The sequence below is a fragment of the Elephas maximus genome, chromosome 15 (assembly GCF_024166365.1).
Source record: "Elephas maximus indicus isolate mEleMax1 chromosome 15, mEleMax1 primary haplotype, whole genome shotgun sequence".
NCBI classification, from domain to species: domain Eukaryota; kingdom Metazoa; phylum Chordata; class Mammalia; order Proboscidea; family Elephantidae; genus Elephas; species Elephas maximus.
The window spans coordinates 78,099,225-78,124,000 of NC_064833.1; the positions used below are offsets into that span (position 1 = coordinate 78,099,225).

A 24,776-nucleotide genomic window follows, 5' to 3' on the forward strand; every position below is an offset into this window, starting at 1 on the left:
CCCAACCCTTTCCAGGGGCAAGCGGAGTCCCTCCTCCCGCGAGGCACGGGCCAAGGTATGAGGAACCCAAGCGACTCACTTCCAACTCAGAGACGAAATCCCCCTCCTCCAGGCATTCAGGACTTCTCGGGAAACCCAACCCCTTCTGCCTTTCTTTGGCTCTGCTCCCTGCCCGAGATAAGAAAGGACTAGGCTTTCCAGGAGCGGTCCGGGGCGGGGGGCGGCCGCGAGGGGGGCGGTGCGCGTGGGCGTGGGGCGCGGCCGTGGGAGGGCAGTCCACAACTTTGACTCGGTCTCAGCCTCGGAGACCCACGCTGCCATTCCCCGCAGCGCCGCGGGCAGAGCCACCTCTTAGGCCCCACCCGACTCTCGGCCCAGCTCAGCAGAGAAGAGACTCCAGCCCGCGCGGCTCAGAGGGCGCGAATCGGTCAGCAGGAGACGTGCTCGCCAGCATGCACTGCATCCTGCTGGAGCTGCTGTTGCCGTGGCTGCTCGGCCTGCCCGGCCTGGCCCTCGCCGCGGCCCTGCTGCTCCTGTCCCTGTGCCTGCGCGCCCGGCGGACTAGGTAAGCGGCCTGGCGCCCTGACCGCGCGGCCTCAGCCCGGGCACGCATGCGCCCTACCCGCGGAGCCTGCGCGACCCAGGTGGCGAGGGGAGCCTTCTTCACGGTTTCAAGTGCAGACTCAGAACATGCCGCTGGGCATCACCGTCCTTGGGGATCGTGTGTGATAACAAAGGCTTGTTCTCTTTTCTGTACCTACGTATACATATTAAAGCGTTGGGGCCGAATTCGATTTGCTGCTCCAGCCTAGGTTGTAATAAGCCCTGGGTTTGCGATATGCATTATGCATCCTGCTTGGCTTCCGCGCGGACACGTTTTTGTGTCTTGTTACTGAGTGTTGGGGCTTCACGGCCTTTATAAAAAAAAAAAAAATAGAGCACTTAAAACCAAACCCGTTGCCGTGGAGTCCATTCCGACTCACAGCGACCCTATAGGGCAGAGTGGAACTGCCCCATTGAATTTCCAAGTTGTTGTTGGGTTTTTTAATCGTAGGGAGGCAGACCGCCACATCTCCCTCCGCCCCCCCGCCCCGGGAGCGGCTGAGGGGTTTGAACCGCCGACCTTTGGCAGCAGCCTAGCACTTAAGCACTGCTGCACCGGCAGGGCTTCTTTAGAGTCCTTAGGGAGGGGAATTGTCTTACATTTCATTCAGTTAAAAGAGAAATATTTGAATAAAATAACCCTGGATGCTGCTTCGTGCCTCAGTTTACCTAACTGCCTCTTGTGGAGAAATAATGTAATAGTACTTTCTTAATGGGTTTTGTGAGGACTAAATGAGTTAATAGTGAGTATTTTATGCATTTGCTTGTCATCTTTTTTTTTTAATTATTATTCGGAAAAAACAAAATAAGCAACAGCAAAACCCAGAAGTGTGTCACTTCTTCATCTGATTTGAAATGTGGAAGTAAAGACAGAGAAGTTCAAACAAAGTCATTCACTTTGAATGCTCCTAGTTTCCCTTTCTTTCCGGGTCGTTTTTTTTTTTCATATTACTGCTCTTCAAAGGCATTTGAAAATCAAACAGGTAAGTTTCTTGAATGGTAATTGCTACTTTTTAATTAGATCTCGCACACACTCAGTCACACATTATCTGTCTATCTAATCACCATGAGTTGGAATCAGCTCGTGGTTTGGTTTTTCTTTTGGTTTTGTATGCATACATGTATTTGTATGTGTATATGATTAATATGGCACAAATATGGATCCCTTCCAGTTGGTTGGCCAGGTAGCTGTCTTCCAGATTTCTTGGTATAAAGGACTGAGTGCTTCCAGTGTTGCATCTGTTTGTTGAAACATCTGGCAGTTTCCCGTCAATGTACTGGTGCAACCATTTGGCTTTTTTTGTTTGTTTTTTAGACATTTCATTGTGTTTTAGGTACAAAGAGGGATGTTCTTTATTATCCCTATTACGTAGCAAATTAGATTCCCTTTGAACAAATTTTATAGGACTTGTTCCATGACACTGGTTACATTCTTCATAGTGTGTCAACATCCTCATTATTTCTATTCTTTTTGTTTCTGTTTCCATTAAACTAGCTTCCCTGCCCCTCCTCAGGTTTTCATTTTTGTTTCAGGGTAAATGTTTACCATTTGGCCTCTTATAGTTGGTTATTTAAGGGTGCTGCAACCATTTTTGAATTATCTTCAACAAAATTTTACGTGCGTGTGATTTCATTTTACTTGGATCTACAGTCAACCCCCATGGAAGCAGCAGTCAAGGAATCAAGTGACGTATTGCAGTGGGCAAATCTGCTGCAAAAGACCTCTTGAAAGTGTTCAAAGAGGTCACTTTGGAGACTAAGGTATGCTTGACCCAAGCCATGGTATTTTCAGTCACCTCAAATATGTGTGAGAGCTGGACAATGAATAAAGAAGACCAAAGAATTGATGCCTTTGAATTATGGTGTTGGCAAAGAATATTGAATATAGCATGTACTGCTAGAGTAATGAACAAATCTGTCTTGGAATAAGTACAGCCAGAATGCCCCTTAGGAGTCAGGATGGTGAGACTTCGTCTCACTTTGGATGTGTTATACGGAGAGACCAGTCCCTGGGAAAGGACATCATAACTGGTAAAGTAGAGGGTCAGTGAAAAAGAGAAAGACCCTCAAGGAGGTGGATTCACGCAGTGGCTGCAACAGTGGGTTCAAACATAGCAACGATGGGGAGGATGGTGCGGGACTGATGGGGCAGTGTTTCATTCTGTTGTATGTAGGGTCACTATGAGTTGGAACTGGCTGGACAACACTTAACAACAACAACATGATTAATAATGTAGTTGGTCAATAGTTTAGGGAAAATGGCTCCATTGCACTGTATACAAGTAGCCGTGGAAGTCTCTACAATGCCTGTGGATGTGTACTTCACAATGGTGTTTTGCTTTTCTTCCCATGTGAATTTTTAGAGGTCTTCCTGGATCTCCTTTTCCAATGGCTATGTATTGCTTTAGAGCCAGGGATGGATTACCCAATAAGCAAGGAAAGCACAACCTTACTTATGAGTACTTACTAATTTTTTTAAAATAATTTTTATTGTCCTTTAAGTGAAAGTTTACAAGTCAGTCTCTCGCGCAAAAACCCATGTACACCTTGCTACGCACTCCCAATTACTCTCCCCCTAATGAGACAGCCCGCTTTCTCCCTCCACTCTCTCTTTTCATGTCCTTTTCACCAGCTTCTAACCCCCTCCACCCTCTCATCTCCCCTCCAGGCAGGAGATGCCAACATAGTCTCAAGTGTCCACCTGATCCAAGAAGCTCACTCCTCACCATCATCCCTCTCCAACCCATTGTCCAGTCCAATCCCTGTCTGAAGAGTTGGCTTCAGGAATGTTTCCTGTCCTGGGGCAACGGAATGTCTGGGGGTCATGACCACCGAGGTCCTACTAGTCTCAGACCATTAAGTCTGGTCTTATTATGAGAATTTGGGGTCTGCATCCCACTGCTCTTCTGCTCCCTCAGGGGTTCTCTGTTGTATTCCCTGTCAGGGCAGTCATCAGTTGTAGCCGGGCACCATCTAGTTCTTCTGGTTTCAGGATGATGTAGTCTCTGGTTCATGTGGCCCTTTCTGTCTCTTAGGCTCCTAATTACCTTATGTCCTTAGTGTTCTTCATTCTCCTTTGGCCCAGGTGGGTTGAGACTAATTGATGCATCTTAGATGGCTGCTTGCTAGCATTTAATACCCCAAACGCCGCTCTTCAAAGTGGGATGCAGAATGTTTTCTTGTTAGGTTTTATTATGCCAATTGACTTAGATATCCCCTGAAACCATGCTCCCCAGACCCCTGCACCTGCTACGCTGGCCTTCGAAGCATTCAGTTTATTCAGGAAACTTCTTTGCTTTTCATTTAGTCCAGTTGTGCTTATCTCCCCTGTACTGTGTGCTTTCTTTCCCTTCACCTAAAGTAGTTCCTATCTACTATCTAATTAGTGAGTACCCCCTCCCACCTTCCCTCCCCCCTCTAGAAACCACAAAAGAATGTTTTCTTCTCAGTTTAAACTATTTCTCGAGTTCTTATAACAATGGTCTCATACAACATTTGTCCTTTTGCAACTGACTAATTTCACTCAGCATAATGCCTTCCAGGTTCCTCCATGTTACGAAATGTTTCAGAGATTCCTCACTGTTCTTTATCGATGCGTACTATTCGATTGTGTGAATATACCATAATTTATTTATCCATTCATCCGTTGATGGGCACCTTGGTTGCTTCCATGTTTTTGCTATTGTAAACAGTGCTGCAATAAACATGGGTGTGCATATATCTGTTCGTGTAAAGGCTTTTATTTCTCTAGGATATATTCCAAGGAGTGGGATTGCTCGATCGAATTGTAGTTCTATTTCTAGCTTTTTAAGGAAGCGCCAAATCGATTCCCAAAGTGGTTGTACCTTTTGACATTCCCACCAGCAGTGTAGAAGTGTTCTAATCTCTCCACAGCCTCTCCAACATTTATTATTTTGTGTTTTTTGGATTAATGCCAGCCTTGTTGGAGAGAGATGAAATCTCATTGTAGTTTTGATCTGCCTTTCTCTAATGGCTAATGATCGTGAACATTTCCTCATTTATCTGTTAGCTACCTGAATGTCTTCTTTAGTGAAGTGTCTATTCATATCTTTTGCCCATTTTTTAATTGGGTTATTTTTCTTTTTGCAGTTGAGTTTTTGCAGTATTACGTAGATTTTAGAGATCAGGCGCTGATCAGAAGTGTCATAGCTAAAAACTTTTTCCTGCTCTATAGGTAGTCTTTTTACTCTTTTGGTGAAGTCTTTGGATGAGCATAAGTGTTTTGATTTTTAGGAGCTCCCAGTTATCTAGTTTTTCTTCTGCATTCTTTATAATGTTTTCTATAGTGTTTGTGCCATGTATTAGGGCTCCTAACGTTGTCCCTATTTTTTCTTCCATGATCTTTATCATTTCAGATTTTATGTTTAGGTCTTTGATCCATTTTGAGTTAGTTTTTGTGCATGGAGTGAGGTATGGGTCTTGTTTCATTTTTTTTTGCAGATGGATATCCACTTATGCCAGCACCATTTGTTAAAAAGACTGTCTTTTCCCCCATTTAACTGTTTTGGGGCCTTTGTCAAATATCAGCTCCTCATATGTGGATGGATTTATGTCTGGATTCTCAATTCTGTTCCATTGGCCCATGTTATCTGTTGTTGTACCAGTACCAGGATGTTTCGACTACTGTGGCGGTATGATAGGTTATAAAATCAGGTAAAGTAAGGCCTCCTACTTTGTTCTTCTTTTTCAATAATGCCTTATTTATCCGGGGCCTCTTTCTCTTCCATATGAAATTGGTGATTTGTTTCTCCATCTCATTAAAGAATGCCCTTGGGATTTGGATCAGAATTGCATTAAATGTATAGATCGCTTTTGGTAGAATAGACATTTTTATAATGTTAAGTCTTCCTATCCATGAGCAAGGTATGTTCTTCCACTTATTAAGTCTCCTTTGGTTTCTTGCAGAAGTGTACTGTAGTTTTCTTTGTATAAGTCTTTTACATCTCTGGTAAGATTTATTCCTAAGTAGTTTATCTTCTTGGGGACTACTGTAAATAGCATTGATTTGGTGATTTCCTCTTCGATGTTCTTTTTGTGGGTGTAGAGGAATCCAACCAATTTTTGTATGTTTATCTTGTATCCCGATACTCTGCTGAATTCTTCTATTACTTTCAGTAGTTTTCTGGAGGATTCCTTAGGGTTTTCTGTGTATAAGATCATGTCATCTGCAAATAGAGATACTTTTACTTCTTCCTTGCCAATCTGGATGCCCTTTATTTCTTTATCTAGCCTAATTGCTCTGGCTAGGACTTCCAGCACAATGCTGAGTAAGAGTGGTAATAAAGGGCATCCTTGTCTGGTTCCCGATCTCAACGGGAATGTTTTCAGGCTCTCTCCATTTAGGGTGATGTTGGCTGTTGGCTTTGTATAAATGTCCTTTACTATGTTGAGGAATTTTCCTTCTATTCCTATTTTGCTGAGAGTTTTTATCATGAATGAGTGTTGAACTTTGTCAAATGCCTTTTCTGTATCAATTGATAAAATCATGTGATTCTTGTCTTTTGTTTTATTTATGTGGTGGATTACATTAATTGTTTTTCTAATGTTGAACCAACCCTGCATACCTGGTATGAATCCCACTTGGTCGTGGTGAATTATTTTTTTGATATGTTGTTGAATTCTATTGGCCAGAATTTTGTTGAGGATTTTTGCATCTACATTCATGAGGGATATAAGTCTACAATTTTATTTTCTTGTCATGTCTTTACCTGGTTTTGGTATCAGGGATATGGTGGCTTCATAGAATGAATTTGGTAGTATTCCATCTTTTTCTATGCTCTGAAATACCTTTAGTAGTAGTGGTGTTAACTCTTCTCTGACAGTTTGATAGAACTCTGCAGTGAAGCCGTCAGGACCAGGGCTTTTTTTTTTTTGTTGGGAGTGTTTTGATTACCTTTTCAGTCCCTTGTTATGGGCCTGTTTAGTTCTACCTCTGTTTGTGTTAGTTTAGGTAGGTAGTGTGTTTCTAGGAATTCATCCATTTCTTCTAGGTTTTCAAATTTGTTTGAGTATAGTTTTTCATGGTAATCTGATATGATTCTTTAAATTTCAGTTGGGTCTGTTGTAGTATCGCCCATCTCATTTCTTATTCGGGTTATTTGCTTCCTCTCCTGTTTTTCTTTTGTCAGTTTGGCCAATGGTTTATCAATTTTGTTGAGTTTTTAAAAAAACCAGCTTTTGGTCTTGTTAATTCTAATTCTTTCAATTGTTTTTCTGTTTTCTATTTCATTTAGTTCAGCTCTAATTTTTATTATTTGCTTTCTTCTGGTACCTGTGGGTTTCTTTTGTTGCTCTCTTTCTATTTGTTCAAATTGTAGGGATAGTTCTTTGATTTTGGCCCTTTCTTCTTTTTGAATGTGTGCATTTATTGATATAAATTGGCCTCTAAGCACTACTTTTGTTGTGTCCCAAAGGTTCTGATAGGCAGTATTTTCCTTCTCATTGGATTCTATGAATTTCTTTATTCCATCCTCAATGTCTTCTATAATCCAGTCTTTTTCGAGTAGGGTATTGTTCAGTTTCCAAGTCTTTGATTTCTTTTCCCTGCTTTTCCTGTTGTTGATTTCCACTTTTATGGCCTTATGGTCAGAGAAGATGCTTTGTAATATTTCAGTGTTTTGGATTCTGCTAAGGCTTGCTTTATGACCTAATATGTGGTCTTTTCTAGAGAATGTTCCATGTGCACTAGAAAAGAAAGTATACTTGGTTGCTGTTGGGTGGAGTGTTGTGTATATGTCTACGAGGTCAAGTTGGTTGATTGTGGCATTTAGATCTTCCGTGTCTTTATTGAGCTTCTTTCTGGATGTCCTGTCCTTCACCGAAAGTGGTGTGTTGAAATCTTCTACTATTATTTTGGTGCTGTCTGTCTCACTTTTCAATGCTGATAGAGTTTGTTTTATGTATCTTGCAGCCCTGTCATTGGGTGCATAAATATTTTATATGGTTATATCTTCTTGGTGTATTATCCCTTTAATCATTATATAGTGTCCTTCCTTATCCTTTCTGATGGATTTAACTTCAAAGTCTATTTTGTCAGAAATTAGTATTGCCACTCCTGCTCTTTTTTGATTGTTGTTTGCTTATTTTTTTCCATCCTTTGAGCTTTAGTTTGTTTGTGTTTCTAAGTCTAAGGTGTGTCTCTTGTAGGCAGCATATAGACGGATCTTGTTTTTTAATCCATTCTGTCACTCTCTGTCTCTTTATTGGTGCATTTAGTCCATTTACATTCAGGGTAATTATGGATAGGTATTTTTTTTTTTTTTATGAATTTAGTGCCATCATTTTGATGTCTTCTTTTGTGTGTTGACAGCTTCTTTTTCCCACTTGATTTTATGTGCTGAGTAGATTTTCTTTACATATTGTCCTTTCCTCATATTTGTTGTTGTTGATTTTGTATCTGCTGAGTCTGTATTTTTCCCTTGTATTTTATTTTGATGAGTAGGATAGTTTGTCTCCTTTGTGGTTACCTTATTATTTACCCTTTTTTTTCTGAATTTATAACTAACTTTTATTTCTTTGTATCACCGTATCTTCCTCTCTATATGGAAGGTGTATGATTACATTTCTTAGTCCCTCTTTGTTATTTTAATGTTGTCTTCTTTTATATAATAACATCGCAGTTACCCTGTGTTGGGCTTTTTTTTTTTGGATTTCCCTGTCTGGGTTGACTTCTGGTTGCTCTGCCAAGTGTTCTAGTCTTGGGTCGATACCTGATGTTATTGATTTTCTAACCAAAGAACTCCCTTTAGTATTTCTTGTAGTTTTGGTTTGGTTTTTATGAATTCCCTCAACTTGTGTTTATCTGGAAATGTCTTAATTTCACCGTCATATTTAAGAGACAGTTTTGATGGATATATGATTCTTGGCAGGCAGTTTTTTTCCTTCAATTTTTTAAATATGTCATCCCATTGCCTTCTTGCCTACATGGTTTCTGCTGAGTAGTCCGAGCTTATTCTTATTGGCTCTCCCTTGTAGGTGACTTTTATCCCTCGCTGCTCTTATAATTGTCTCCTTATCTTTGGTTTTGGCAAACTTGATTATAATATGTCTTGGTGAGTTTCTTTTCAGATCTACCTTATGTGGAGTTCGATGAGCATCTTGGATAGATATCTTCTCATCTTTCACAATATCAGGGAAGTTTTCTGCCGACAAATCCTCAACAATTTTCTGTTATCCCTCCCTGTTCTGGCACTCCAGTCACTCGTAGGTTATTTCTCTTGATAGAGTGCCACATGATTCTTAAGGTTGTTTCATTTTTTTAAATTCTTTTATCTGATTTTTCTTCAAATATATTAGTGCCAAGTGGTTTATCTTCGAGTTCAGAAATTCTAGCTTCTACTTGCTCAGTTCTGCTTCTCTGACTTTCTATTGAGTTATCTAATTCTGTAATTTTATTGTTAATTTTCTGAATTTCTGATTGCTGTCTGTCTATGGAGTTTTCCAGCTTATTAAACTTTTCATGATGTTCCTGAATAGTCTTTCTAATTTCTTCAGTTCCTTTACCTGTGTGTTCCTTGGCTTGTTCTGCGTATTGCCTCATTTCCTTCCTGATGCCTTGAAGGGTTCTGTATATTAAACTTTTGTATTCTGCATCTGGTAATTCCAGGAATGCACTTTCCTCTAGAAGATCCCTGGATTCTTTGTTTTGAGAGCCTGTTGAGGTGATCGTGGTCTGTTGCTTTATGTGACTTGATACTGACTGTTGTCTCTGAGCCACCTATAAGTTATTGTATGAGCTTATGCTTGCTTACCATGTTGTAGCTGCTTGCTTTGTTTTGTTTTGGTATACCCCTATGGGTTGCTTGAGTGAGCTAGCTTGGTTATTTTTGCCTTTGGAGCTCTGGTGTCCTGTCCCCAGCTGGCTGGAGCTGTTGTCAGGTATATCAGTCTAGGAGTCCATTCAGTTTTCTTGTATGAATTCAGCTCAGGTTTCCGGGTAGCTGATATCAAGTGTGTGGTACAGGCTCTGTCCTACAGTCTTAGAGGGGCAGGGGTGATTGGCTTGTATACCTGTATCTGATTGCAGCAGGGGGTCATGCTCTGAACAAGGCAAGGGGCCGAGAACTGACCCCCAAGTGTCTCTGAGGAAAACGCACCTCTGTTCCCTAGAGCATGCTGGTGGGTGGGCTCTGCAGAGGGACCATGGGCACCCAAAGATTTTATTGTAAGGACTAGGAGGTACCAGTTATCCCTGGGCCCCTGTCGCAGGTGGCTGGGCGACCCAGGTGGAGCCACCAGTCCTTAGGTCCCTGTTGTGGGTAGGTGAGAACATTGTTTAATAGGCAAAGTAATGTCAAACGTCAAACACCCACCTCTCCACCGCGCTGCTGAAATGGTTGGAGTTTGCCAACAAGGGCCTATTCTCCCGAAATAGGCCCACACAGGTCCATGCAGAAGGGAAAGGTGCTCAAGGTCCATGGATGGTTTATGCCTGGACAGGAGCCGCTTCTGTCCTGAGCTCCCCCAGTTAATGGAGCTAGCAAATTATCTTTTCCCCCCAGTTGGAAATTTTTTCCTTCCCCGAGGCCGGGAGGACAGCTCCAGGTGCTCACCAGGGTCTATCTCAGGCCTAGGGATTCAGCAGCTAAAACTGGGCTGGGGGTGAGGGGGGGCGTGGTAAAATATACGCAAGTACATAGCTTTTGCGGAGAGCGCCCTTCTCCTCAGGTTCCAGATGTGTGAGTGGGCTGTGTGGCTGGCTGCTTCTCCCTGAGGAAATTGCAGCCGAAGGCTAGGACCGGCCCGCTGCCGCCGTCACCGCCGCAGCCGCTCTGGGAATGGTGCCTGAGGGCTCCCCACGATTCAGGTCCGGCAACTCCTCTCCACTTCTGAACGGTCTCTTCCTTCTCTTGCCCCTCAGTTCATTGTCTAAGCTTGCCTTTGATGCTCAGGGCTCCCAGCTTGTCACAAATACACTCGTTTCACTTGCTTTTTCGGGTCTTTGTTGGAAAGAGGGCTCGGCGGAAGTGTCTGTCTATTCTGCCATCTTGGCTCCACCTCTTCTGTACTTACTAATTTATAGTACACAGTTCTACCTGTTTTTCACCATATCTGCCCTTGTTTAAAGCTCAAGATGAGGATTTAGGATACTTTAACTTCAGTGTTGATTATATGATACTGCTTCCACTGTTTCTCTAGCGATGAATGGGTGAACCAGTAAGCAAGGTACGCACAGAGGTTTACTTGTGTTTATTTACTAATCTGTAGTGTGCAATTTCTTATTGGGTAATCTGTCCCTGTCCCTAGCTGTAGTGTCAGCCAATGCTAGTTAAGATGACCTTTTAGGTATGCCTTTAAAGAGAGGTGCTAGACAAGGAGGGTATTTGTTCCACTTTATGTGCCAGGTGGGAGGAGACAAGTTTACTGGGCTTTTTGGGATCATTCATTGAAGGTGATCAGGGTGAGGATGTGGAACTTGGGGTGACAGGTGGGAAGGCAAAAAGGCAAGGCAGGCTTTTTCTGCCATCATCCTGAGACTGTTTTTCTCTGTATCACTGGAATTATATTGTGTAGGTATTCATGCCATCAATTGCCAACTCCTTCCAACCAGGGATACTCTCATGCTTCAAATCTACACGGCATTAGATTCTAGAGAAATTTGACTGTGCAATACACCTTGTGCAAGAGAGAGTTTCATTTGTCCGAGTACAAAGAGGGATGTTCTTTATAAAATGTTCTTCATTATCCCTATTTCTCGTTTTTGGACAATTCACTCTAATGCTCTAGGAAAATGCTTGTTATCATACCACCACTAAGAGGGGAAGAAACCATGGTTAAGTGTTCTTTATAGAGTCTTACAGATGTCTTTATATGCTTACATTAATATGTATGCATATGTATTAATAAAAATAGTAGGATAATACTCTACATTCTGTGTTGCAACTTGCTTTTCCCATTTTATGATACATTTTTGACATCTTTATCAGTTTATAGAAATAGTTATTTTTAATGATTGTATAGTATACACATCAGTAAACTGACAAAGCAGTCTCAGTCAGTAGTCCGCAGTAATGACTGTAAGGGGTCGCTGACAGACCCAAACTGACCCCCAGGGAGATCTGTCCTGTTGGTTTCAGAAGCCTGAGTTATGGTGTGCACAGGGAGGCCAATAGAGTGTTGACTATGAGAGCAGACTCCACTGGTTGGGCCTTCTCTAGCAACTTGCAGTAGGCTTGTACCCTATAGTCTCTGGGCCAGGGAGGTGCTGACACATTTTAAACGGACTCCCAGAGAGATCTGCCTTGTTAATTTTTAGGACAGAAGCTTGGAATCCTGTCTTTTTGTACTGGCAGAGGCAGTGGTGGTTAGGGAAGCAGGCTTTTTTTGTGGGACCACTTTCCTACTTCATGGCAGCCAGTGGGAGGGGCAGGGACAGGGACAGTGGGAGAAACTATTCTCCTATCATATGCAGATCATTGTTGATCTGTTGATTCTTGCCTGTCTGCAGCTCCCCTTGCTTTCCTCTGCTTCCCAATTCAGAGTCCTTCAAAGCTGAGCATCTGTTTCCTTGTATTTCTTGTTATGTTTGTGGGGTCAGGGTTGGAACAATGGTTTGTTTACACTGCCATCTTTCCAGAATTCTCTATTATGATAAATGTGTTTTTTAAAATTATTTTAAGTTTACTAGAATAGGTTTATATATTGATACTTACTTTCTAAATTATTATAGAAGATAATAGCTATCAAAGCAGAATCTGTGTAGCAAAAGATACACTTGAAACAGATGAACCTTTCATAGTCTTTCCCTACCTCCCCACATCCAAAATGACAAAAATTAATCCTAGATAATAATTAAAATAAATAGAATTGGCTAAATTCTTCTAAAGGAATGAGATTAAAAAAAAAAATGGCAGTCAGTAAATTGTTTCTGAAAAATGACATACCTAAAACAGAAAATCCTTAAAATGAATGGGGAAAGTGTTTGCAGAAAATTTGATGGAGCCAAATAATAGCTTTATACCTACCCCTCACTTATCGATTGTCTTGTTATCTGACATTTAGCATTTAAGACAATAGTAAAAAACTATTATTCTACTATTTCGTGCATTAAGATGTATGTCTGGCAGTAACGATTGCTGAGGTGTGAGGCAAGAGTAATGCTAGCTGTGATGGTGAAGGTTATGTGTCTACTTGGCTGAACTGTGATTCTCAGTGGTTTGGCAAAAATGTAATAATGTAATTTGGTAGTTATGTAATGATGTAATTATCATCCGCTTTGTGATCTGACACAGTTATCCCCCATTTTCTCGTAACTCTGATTTTCGCATAACAAACTAGTCTTTGGAACTTAACCATGTTGATAAGTGAGGAGTGGGTGTATTCTATAAAGAGCTCATTCTAATGAGAGAGAAATTCTCTGAAGCACAATATGCTTTTTTTTATCCCTAAGTAATACGTTATCTATTTTCAATTTTCTGTAAGGTCACCCTACCTAGATGACAAATTAATAAAAGCATTAAACTAATAAACACCTTTTATTCCTGCAGTGTGCCTAATAGTAATTGTCTACAGTATCTGATATTGTTAGAAATCAAAATGTTATATAATTACTTTAGAGTTAAAAATAAATTAAACCTTGTATCTATAGCCAAGAAACAAAGGTTTTATTTCCTAACCATTGCTGATTCCTTTAGTAGGGAAGCAACTACAAACCAATAATTCTTAAAGATTCAGATAAGCCTGTCATTCCTTTGGTTTGAGGCTTTATTCCCTATTAAAATACATCGATGTGGAAGTCACTCGCACCATAGAGTAAATGAGTTACAGATCTTTTCCTTTCAGGATTTTTTAATATAATCTCCAAGGGTGGCTTTATTCTCCTTGACTTTGAAACTTGTCAGTAGATTGAGGTGAACTTTCCTTGTTGCATTGACTCAACTGTTTGAGGAATGCTGAGCACTGAAAATTGGGCTTTGGCCCAGGTTCACAGGGTCAAGCATTAGAAATGATGGGGTTCAGGGTCTTCTAGACATGATATTATTCAGAGCACATTTGGTGATTAAATGTTTGTGTGAGTGGGACTTTACAGTTTAAGAAATGTGATCATAGTTACAGTCTGAGTCTCGCATCTGCCTTGTGTGGTCACTATTACTCCCATTTTATAGTTAAGGGAGATAGCTCAAATAATGACACTTAAAGTGATTGGTGAGTGGTCACACAGTTGATGCTTTGAATTTCTGCTAAGGAAGGAGGATTCTCTCTGAGAAAATGTCATGTGATACGTTGTCCTCTTCTAGGTTCAGTCATTGAGGTCTTTTTCTAGTTGGAGAAGTTTCTCAATCAGTGTACACTCAGCTCTGTCCTCAGATGGAGATGCTGAGTTGTTCAGCCATCTAGAGTGGTGGCTCACCACCTACAGGAGTAGTGGTTTTCCCTGGATCTGGGCTCCATTAAAGCAGGGCTTCTCAATCCAGCACAATGGGCATTTATTTTGGGCTGGATAATTTTTTATTGTGGAGGGCTGTCCTGTGCAGTAGGATATTTAGCAGCGTTCCTGGCCTTTACCCACTAGATGCCAGCACCGTACCCTAGATGTTGCCAGATGTCAATGGGGGGAGGAATCAGAATTGCCCTCAATTGAGAACAACTACTTTAAATAATTATAGGGCATTCCCCATGGTCAGCTTCTAAGTGTGAGGGTTCGCGTGTAGTTAGAAATTAATTCTAACATTGGAATAGGTATGACTTAAAATCAAATAATAAAACATTGGGACCTTTCTCCCCCTTGTCAAGATTCAAAATATGGATGAGTGGTATTTTGCTTGTAAGGTAGAGCAGTCTCAAAATTTCCTGAAATTGAGATTAAGAGAAAAAACAAAACAGTGGTTGTGGCCACATAAAAATTTCAGGATGTACAGTATGGAACCATATTTTTGTCACCTTTTTTTCTTCAACAGTTTTGCTTCTTCTTGGTGACCTTATTAACAGCTGAAGTTTTGTACCATCTCAAGTAAATGTGATTCAGTCTGGAGTTGTGTTTGTAAATTATTATGGTGAAAGACAGCTTCATATGGTGGCAAAAACATCAAGCATTTCTGGGTTTGAGTCCAGGCTCCATCTCTTGGACAAATTATTTAACTCCTTTGAACCACAGTTTTTCCTCTTTTGTAAAATTGGGTCACAACCATCTTACAGGGTTGTTGTATCAAAAAAGCTATCAAAATACCCACCGATGCACCAGATACGTACTGAGTGTTTGATACATGGGAGTTGTTATTCTGAGACTCTTCTGGAAGAACCAAAGCATCGTAGAATTCTGCTTTTGTGTTGTTATGTAATAGCTACAGAGACTTCAGTCAACAGAAAAATATTTCATGTCAGTGGTTCTCAGCCGGTGGAAGTGCTGACACTGGTGGAATACAGTAGTAGACCACATAGGGTGTGGAGTTTTTAAAGAGCTTATTTGTTCTTTTTCAATTTCTGTGTCTACTTGTTTTTCTTCTGAATCCTCCTTTCTCTACCTGCTTTGCGGAATCAGCATGCTGTTCGGCATGATAAAATAGCCTTGGGTCATAGTGAATTATTTTTACCATCAAATGTGTGAGACACTATTGCTTGCCTATTTTGTTTGCAAGAGATTATCAGTTGCAGTGCTTCCCACACTAGCTGTGGTGAAGGGCTAGTTTTTTGTTGTTGCTATTGTTTGTTTCCTAGGGTGTTTTCTTTTTCTTTTTTGTAATTTCCATCTGTCATGGACTGACACTTTGGAATAAATAAATAAATAAAACTTAAGTACATGCCCCTTTTTTTTACTGTTAGATTCGGGAGACTGTTAGAAATGGGAGTGGTGGTACCATTTGTGGATGAGGCATCGGGTCAACTCCAGAATGCCAAATATCGTGGGGAGTGGAAATTTAGAAGTGAATCGGTGTCTTAGGCTGGGTTCTCTAGAGACGCAAAACCAGTGAAGGAAATGGCTCATGCAGTTGTAGAGGCTGGCAAGTCCCAGGTCTGTGGGTCCGGCATCAGGCTGGAGGCTTCTCCTGATTCACATAGCTTCAGGGACTGATGAACCCAAGATGCACAAGCCAGATGGCAGGCTGCTGGCTCACTGCTGCGAAGAGTGATGAATCCAAGATTGACAGTTAAGACAGCAGGCTGCTGGCCCAAGTCCCAAGAACTGGATGGAGGTCAGATGGTCATAATCCAAATGCAGGATCTAGAGCAAAGCAAAAGCCAGCAAGCTTTGCCAGGAAGTCCACCTATATTGAATGCAGGCCACACTCCCAAGAAAATGCCCTTTCAACTGATGGGCTGCTCACAGGAGATCCCATCATGAAGGTGATCACATTATATCAGATCTCATCATGGAGGTGATTACATCATTATATGACTGCCAAACTACATCATAACTGCCAAACCACTGAAAATCATGGCCCAGCCAAGTTGACACACAACCATAACGATAACATCTGGCTTGCACAATTAGATTTCCTTAGCACTTCCCAGAGGCCCTCTTCTCCTAGTTGCTCTTTTGGGTGGGGGGTTGGGGAGAAGTGTTCTGGGTTTACTTACCTCTTTTCGCCGTCTCTCCCAACACACATATCCCCCCACCCCCATTCCTTAATTGGTAAGAAATAAGATAAAAATACTGTTAAGATTAATTTTAGTCAAAGTAGAAATTAATTATTTTTTTTTTCATTTGTGAGATGTTAAGGTTATGTAGATAATAAGTTGTTTGGAAATGTTGATTTGTTGACACCACTGTATCACATAAGTCAGTTATTTCCTCTTTAAAATTACTTAATTACGCCCAACAGAGACCCTTGGTGCTCCAGATCCCTCACATTGTTACCACTGCCTGGAAAATGAAAAGGAAAAGGTTACCATCATTAGTGAATGTTTTTCTTATTTCTTCTTCCCCTTTTCTCATGAAAAATTATAGGAAAAGATGTGGGCAGCTGAAACCAAAGTAATTTTTTCTCAAGATTATGGTGAATTTAACGAGTGGACTTGTGTTTGTTTGTTTTACATAGGAAAGGTGTAGGATAGGGAGATCTCAGGCACATTTGTGGCTCTTGATTTAATGGCTAATTGTTAGTGTATTGTGTTACATAGTTCCTTATCATGCCCCAGAGTTTGGATTGGCAATGTTACCATTTGAGGTAGAGATCTGGCTTGATTCACTGCTTTATTTTCTAACAAGGATAACAACAAAAAGGTACTGAAGATAGTCAATATTAGTATTATGTAATCAGAGAAACAGGTGAGCTCTGAAAAACAAACATTTCACTGTTTATTTTATGTGTCATTCCACATGAGCATTTCATGGGGCACAGGAAGTTCAGTACTGCTAGTTAGGGCAACATTGGGGATTGCTGAATTCTGCAGTCACCTTCTGCAATGATAAATCCTGTCACAGCAGGAATCAAGTCAGAAGTGATCCTGGATCAGCATCAACATCTTAACTCTATCACAGCAAAAGCTTGGGATGTGGCAAATTATGTATGTGAAGTCATCCACTACTCAGTCTTTCTCAACATTGAATCCTTCCTGCAGGAGGCAGTGTAGTGTAAGGCAAGCAACATGACTATGAAGCAAAAATGAACCTGGTTCGAAACCCAGCTCTACCCCATGCAATGAGGACTTTTGAGAGGAAGGTAGGGTAAAATGGGAAGGAGCAACGTTGAGGCCCTTCTGTGTGCCATACTCTATGCCTGGATATTTTGCAGTTATTATCTCATTTAATCTTCACTCCATGAGATAACTATTATTAAGTGATTTTTCAGAAGAAGAGACTAAAACAATAGAGATTAATGAATTTGTCCAAGGTCACAGGGTACTGTGGAGTAGAACTGGATTTTTTGGTTCCAGGCCCATTATGGCTGTGGCAGACAGAATAATGCCCTTCCTCCCCACAAAGGAAATCTACAACCTAATCCCCAAAACCTGTGAATATATTGTGTTACTTAGCAGTGGGGAATTAAAATCACAGTTGGAATTAAGGTTGCTAATCAGCTGACCTTAAAATAAGGACATGATCCTTCATTATCTGATTGGAGCCAGTGTAATCACGAGGGGGTCCTTCAAACTGGAAGGAAGGCAGAAGAGGAGGTCTGAGTGATGGGATAGGATATGAGAAGGACTCAACCAGCCATTATTGGCTTTGAATATGGACAGAGGGATCCAGGAACTTCTAGAACCTGGAAAGTCAAAGAAACAGAGTCTTACCTAGAGCCCCCAGAAAGGAACTCAGCCCTGCTGACTCCTTGATTTTAGCCCAGTGAGACCCATTTCAGACTTCTGGCCTACAGAAATGTGAGCTACTAGATTTATATTGTTTAAGCCAGTACATTTGTGGTAATTTGTTACAGCGGCATTAGAAAACTAACACAATAGCCATATCCCCCAGGACCTTGGATGACTTGGCTGGTTGCTCACGACGGATACAACAGAAAGCGAACATTTCTAAGTACTCAGTGCCGTCATCACTGTGCTAACACATAATCGTTTCAGAATGTTTGTTCCAAACTTCACAGGTTATTATGGACTATTCATCCATGTCTCTGTTTCTTATCTATCAATTCATAGGGAAGTTTGGGATATTTGTTATATATTTTTAAAAAAAAAAAAAAAAAATTTTTTTTTTAGCAACCCCATAAATCTTTAAAACTTGACAATAAGATATAGGAGATAGGCATTGAGACCCAGATGTGATCTTTTTCAGGAAGTTTCTTCTATCACAAATGCCCATGTATTGCTGCCTGAAGCATAGAAGGAAGGAGCTGAAGATGAATCTAAGGCTTTGAAGGGACCTAAGAAGTTTTTTTTTTTTTTTTTTTAAGGGAATGGGGGAGCCCTGGTTGCACAGTGGTTAAGAGCTTGCCTGCTAACCAAAAGATCGGCAGTTCGAATCTGCTAGCTGCTCCTTGGAACACCTGTGGGGCATTTCTCCTCTGTCCTATAGGGTCACTGTGAGTCGGAATCAACTTGATGATAACAGGTTTGGGTTTTTTCTGGTTTAAGGGGTTGGGTGCTGCACCTCACTGATTTCCTGAAGAATAATAGAGCAGAGAGAGCCATCAGCTGCAGAGGAAAGATTAACAGCTTCTTATAGGAGAATGTTTTTGTGCTTTATCCAAAGTAAAATCCCATTGAAACTCCTCCAGGTTACTGTTCTGTGAAAGGCGAAGGACAAAATTATAGAAAACTACTTTGCTGAATAAGAGAAGGTGACATCTATTATATCATGCATTTTTATAGCTGAAGTGCTCATTTTTATGGCTTTGCCTTTTTTTTTTTCCCCCAACACAGAAGTATTTGGCATGGGATCATTTTTTGTCTATAGAAAAGTGGAGAGGTTTAATTAAATCTGTAATTGCTTAATTCAAAAATTAATAGAAAATTTAATAAAAGCACAACCATACAGGATTTAGATCCATTGTCATTTTCCTACATAACTTTATCCTAAATAGTTGATATTAACGAGAAAAAAAAAAAAAAACTTTAGATTTATTTTATTCCCGGCGCTTAGCATAGTAACTGGTACTGAGTAGTGAGAGGATGTAACCAATATCCAATCAAACCCACTTCTGACACCAACTATGAGGATAATGGTCAACATAAATCAAAACCCCCACATTTTACTTCTTGGTTACACCAGCTGTAAGATGCAGCACTTCTTCCTCTGACCCTAACTACCCAGAGCTAGGTCAGCTCTCACAAGTTAAAGCACATAGTACTCCAGACTGCCAAGTTCGCCCAAGATTTCAGATGCCAGCTATAAGCTTGAGAGTCCCCAGTGCTCCCCTAGTTCCTAACCTGCTGGCTACAAATTCAGGGTTTCCCACTACCCCTTAGGGATGCCAGCCACAAGCTCAGGGGTCCAGGCTCCCTCATTGCTGACCTGCTGCCTCTCACTACTCTCTCGGGTTCGATAATTTGCTGGAATGACTCAGAACTCACAGAAAGTGCTGTACTTAGAGTTTCAGTTTTATTGTAGAAAAAAAAAAAGGATACAAATGAAGAGACATACAGGGCGAGGTCTGGGAGGGTTCTGAACACAGAACTTCTACGTCCCAGAAGGGGATGTGCTACCCTCCCATATGTATCAGTGTCTTTCACCATGTCCAGAGCCTTTGTTGGGGTCTCATTACGCAGGAATGATTGAGTGCATCATGATCCATCCCCCTGCCAGGTTAGCTCATATTACCAGGCAGTCTTTCTGGCCTGGCTAGCCACCACCCAAGAGTCGTCTCATTAATATAAACTCTCAGATTTGGTCTACAGACCTATAGATAACAGAGACACCTCAGTTACTCAGGAAATTCCAAGGGTTTAGAGTTATAGCACAGGAACCAAGGACAAAGACCAACTTACTTGAGTAAAGTTAATGTAAAGCCAAAAATAGGTTTTCAGTGAATATTTGCTAGAAGAATGAAGGATGAATGAATTAATGAGTAAACAGGCCTAGAAATTGATACAAAATACACAAACTGCATATAAAAATGATAAACCAAATCCCATACGTAGCATTTTTTCTTATGTTTCAATTAAAAAGGGAAGATTTCATAAGCAGGTACTTACTTGTTATGAGTATTTATAAATGGAGAACAAACTGGTCCAATGATTGTTTTTTAGTATAAACCTAACTGAAAACATAGTAACTGAAGTGCAGCCAATCCCTAAAATCGCTGCTGCAAATTCCAAGTTTAAAAATACATACTGTTAACTTCCAGGTGTAGGTACTAGATTTTCATAACTGTCCTTAAGATTCCCCTCCCTTGTGTAGGTTGGCAGTGTGTTTTATACAACAGAACAAAGTACCCCATGGAGCAAGTTCTCAGCCTGTTTTTGATTATTCACATAGAATCACATACAGTTTTGGCCTTTAGTATCTGTTATGGATTGAATTGTGTCCTCTCAAATGATATGTTGGCATCCTAACCTTTGGTACCTGTGAAAGTGACCTTGCATGAAAACAGGGTCTTTGAAGGTGTTACCGGTTAACATGAGGTCATACTGGGGTAGGGTGGGTCTTTATCCTATGTAAGTGGTGCCTTTATAAAAGAGAAGAGACACAGAGACACACAGAGGGAAGATGGCCACGTGAAGACAGAGGGAGAAATTTGGGGTGCCAAGGATTGTCAGCTGTCACCCAAAGCTAGGAGAGAGGCATGAAAGAGTTTCTCTCAGAGCCCTCAGAAGGAACCGACATGTCCCCCGCTCCCCGCCCCCCGATTTCTGACTCTTTGCCTTCAAAGCTGTGAGACAATAAATTTCCGTTGGTTAAAAGGTCCCAGTTTGTGGTACTTTATTATGACAGCCCTAAGAAACTAATAAAAAAATAAATAATGTTAGAATGATTGCTCATAATCCATTATAGAGACCAGGCTTATTGTTGAAAAATCAGAGTTGCCCTGGTAAAAGTTTTGCTTTGTATTAGTTGTGCCTTTGAACTCTGAACACTTGGACCACTTTACTCCAGAAAGACAAATGTTTGTTGTTTGGTCACTCAGTGAGGACTTAGTGTCACGGTATTGTATTTCAGTGGTGCTGTCCTTTTGGGTCAAAATATGAAGGGATTAACTTCTCTGGACGATAGATACCACTTTAGGATTCACCCCATTGCTGTCGAGTCAATTCCGACTCACTTTAGAATTAGCTACTGTCACGTTGTTGAGTCATTTGTCTATTTTGGTATATCAAGTACAGAGTACTACAGAGTTGTTTTTGACTTTTTATAATAATGGTGAACCGGTCTCTGTGAGGTCGACTCCAGCCCTTGGCAACCCCATTTGTGTCAGAGTAAAACTGTGCTCCGTAGGGTTTTCATTGGCTGATCTTTTGGAAGTAGATTGCTAGGCCTTTCTTTTGAGATGCCTCTGGGTGGACTCAAACTACCAGCCTTCTGTTTAGCAGCTGAATGTATTAACCGTTTACACCACCCAGGGACTCCATAATGATAATAGAAAACACTTATTGAGCACTTCTGATGTGCCTGCTGTACGTGATGATGGCAAGTGCTTTGTACTCATTAGTACACTGGACTTTGTTGAATCCTCCCTCGTAACACCTTTCCTCATTTTATTGACATAGAAAGTAAGGCATAGAGAGTTTACTTTCCCAAAGTCATGCAGCTAGAATGTAGCAGAGTTGGGGTTCAAACCCACAGTATTTGACTTCAAGCCCAACTTCTGATCCACTGTTTTATTTGGCTTTTCCCTTATTCTTTGTTAACCTCTCTTGCACTGACATTCTGACATAACCACTTATTCTTTGCTAAAAATGAAAATACTAAGATCCAATACAAATTGTAAATATTTCCAGTAGACATTTAACCAAGAATATATATATATATATGAGGCACTGGGTTTTTTTTTTTTTAAATATACATCTGGACTTGAAAAAAAGAATGCGTTACATCTAAAAAGCAAAACAAAACAAACAAACAAAAACAGGCAATAATAGTCTGAGAACTACTTCCGAAAAATCAGCCAGTGAAAACCCTATAGATCACAGTGGTTCCCTCTCCAACTGCTTATGGGGATGGCACAAGACTGGGCATTGTTTGTTCAGTTGTGCATGGTGCTGCCATGAGTTGGGGGCCAACTCCATGACTGCTAACAACATTACCATCTCCCTCTTGCAATAGATTGTGTGAAAGTACAGTGTGGTCAGGTACCCCTTTTTCCTTACCCCTTTTGTGCATTTGCACCCTGGCTCAGCAGAGGATTTGAGGGCTAACTGTGGGCCCGCTCCACCCAGAGGTATGATAGGTCCAGGTATGGTAGAGAACAAGACAGACAAGGCAGGACCCTGCCCCTTAACACAAATAGCTGTGGGCAGCCTAGAAGAGTCATATCTTAATCTTTCTGGAAACTTGCAAAATCTAGTATGATCATTGTTTTCAAAAGGAGAACCATATTGAAGGAACCTGAAAGCAAAGAGGAAGGGTATTTTGACCCTCTGGGAAACAATTAAAAACATTTTGTGCCAGTCCATTTCAACAACCCTTCCTAAATGGATTATGCAAGCTGTTGCACGCATCCTGGCTGCAGTTACTATTGCAGTGAGAGCTGTTGAGTGAGGACATGTTATAGACAGTTCAAGTATCACTTGATGTAGCAAAGCACAGTGGTGCTTGATCTGTCTCTTGAATGCCTTCTGGCCTATAGAAAACCAAAACCAAACCCGTTGCCGTTGAGTCTATCGACTTTTCTGGCCTATAGTGAACTTTTAACCTAGCTGTGGGTTCTGGTTGCCTGTTCTTTTTTTGACATGAACAAAGAATCTCAGTACTATGTGCAGAATATGTAACTTTGCCCTTATGTTTCTTCGCAGGCATACATGCAACTTCTTTCACCATACATAACATACACACACACATGCGCGCATGCATATAAATATATGTATGTGTGTGTATATATTTCAGACTAGTTCTTCCCTTTTTACTTGTCAGTGTGTTGTACCATATGGTGTAGAGCATCATGCCAGAAGATAAAAATATTCCTAGAACATATGAAATCACCAGTCAACTGAAAAGGGGTAAAAACGTTTGACCAAAGCATTTGTGACTGTGATGGCTTTGTATGTTCTAGTACAGGGCTTAGTACCCACAATTAAGATGGCTCTAATTTTTTAAGGAAAGGAATTCAAAAGTAAAGTTATTGCATGTTGTATTACATTTTATTTTCCTGAAGAAATGGATTCAAATCAGTATTTTCTTTCTGTATCAAAATTGTCCGTATCTATTTCTGGAACTTTCCTCCCTTATTTTCTTCCCTAGAGTAACCATTCAGTTTGGCTTTTTAAGTTTCCAAAAGCAAGAGGCCTTGGACATAGAACACACTTCAGGTGGATGGGAGCACACCGTTTTTCTAGTTTATTTTATGGGTGAGATGTTTCGAACAAAAAAAATAAAAGTACTGAACACTAGTCCATAATGTTAGAATAAAATCATAATGACAAGGCATTTGGAGGCTGTTTTTCTCCCCAACAATAAAGAATTTTGTTTTCAACTACTGCGTTAAGCAAAAATGGGAAAAAACAGTTAAGTGGTAATTTCCTAGCCAAGGGTTGAATATATTTTCACTACAGGGATAAAATAGAGCAAGCGCCATCCCTGTGGAATGTCTGCGCTGTGTTCATGTTATATGACAAAGCTCCAGCCTTACTTCTCAGCTCTTGACTAATTATGATTATTCTGCTTCTTTGGTATTTAAGCACCTGTCAGAATAGTCTTATTTACAAAATGAACCTACCTAGGGTTGGTTTTTACAGGATGGCTTTGTCATAGGAAAGTCTTGCTAGATTGCCTCTTATTAATGCCCTTCCTCATTTTATGATTTGTGTCAAAACCCTACTGTATTGGATTTTAGGTATCAGCTGCTCTACCATGAGACAAATACACTTCTTAATAATGTTCGAGCAAAAGCTTTATTCCAGAAGCATCCATATATTTTGTTCTTGTGATTTTCCCTTTGTTCACTGGAGCCTTGCTATACAGCAGTTTTCTTTAGTCCCAAATATAAGTTAATTAAAATGTTCTTAATTACACTTCACTGGAAGATAAAAACTAGTTGCTGTCGAGTCGACTCCAACTCATGGCGACCCCATGTGTGTTAGAGTAGAACTACGCTCTACAGGGTTTTCAGTTGCTGGTTTTTGGGAAGTAGATCGCCAGGCCTTTCTCCCAAGGTGCCTCTGGGTGGATTTGAACTCGAGCATTTCATTTAGCAGCCGATGGCAGAAACCCATTACAGCGCCCGGGGACTCTTGAGCTATATGCAGATCATTTCCACTTTATATGCAACTGTAATAGTCTTAAAGGGCTAGGCTTTGGTCTTTTGAGGAGCTTGTTGTGTCTGATTCATGGCAGTCTTTCAGTCTGCCTTAGTAGGACTCAGAGAGCTCGATCCTCTTTGAAATTCTGCATTTGCCATCTTTTAATCTAGTCTTTCTTATTTAGTCAATACCCTGGTGGCATAGTGGTTAGGAGCTACAGGTGCTAACCAAAAGGTCAGCAGTTCGAATCCACCAGGGATTCCTTGAAACCCTATGGGGCAGTTCTACCCTGTCCTATAGGGCCGCTATGAGTTGGAACCGACTCAACAGTAACCGGTTTAGGTTTTTTGGGTTTCTTATTTGAACATACATGCTGGCCAAATACAGGTAGTCAAATAGAACCAAAGTATATGCGTATTTTCAGACTT

At 40.8% G+C, this 24,776-nt stretch overlaps 1 protein-coding gene across 2 annotated transcripts in view; it reads left to right on the forward strand.

Annotated features, from left to right (window-relative positions):
- The first annotated feature begins 230 nt into the window (after nt 1-230).
- Nucleotides 231-24,776, forward strand: part of LOC126059035 (cytochrome P450 7B1) — a 212,432-nt gene continuing 187,886 nt past the window's right edge. For both annotated transcript variants that reach the window (XM_049854550.1, XM_049854551.1), the window contains exon 1: nt 231-565. In XM_049854550.1, the coding sequence (XP_049710507.1) occupies nt 453-565 (113 nt within the window). In that variant the 5' untranslated portion in view covers nt 231-452. The remainder of the gene's footprint in view (nt 566-24,776) is intronic.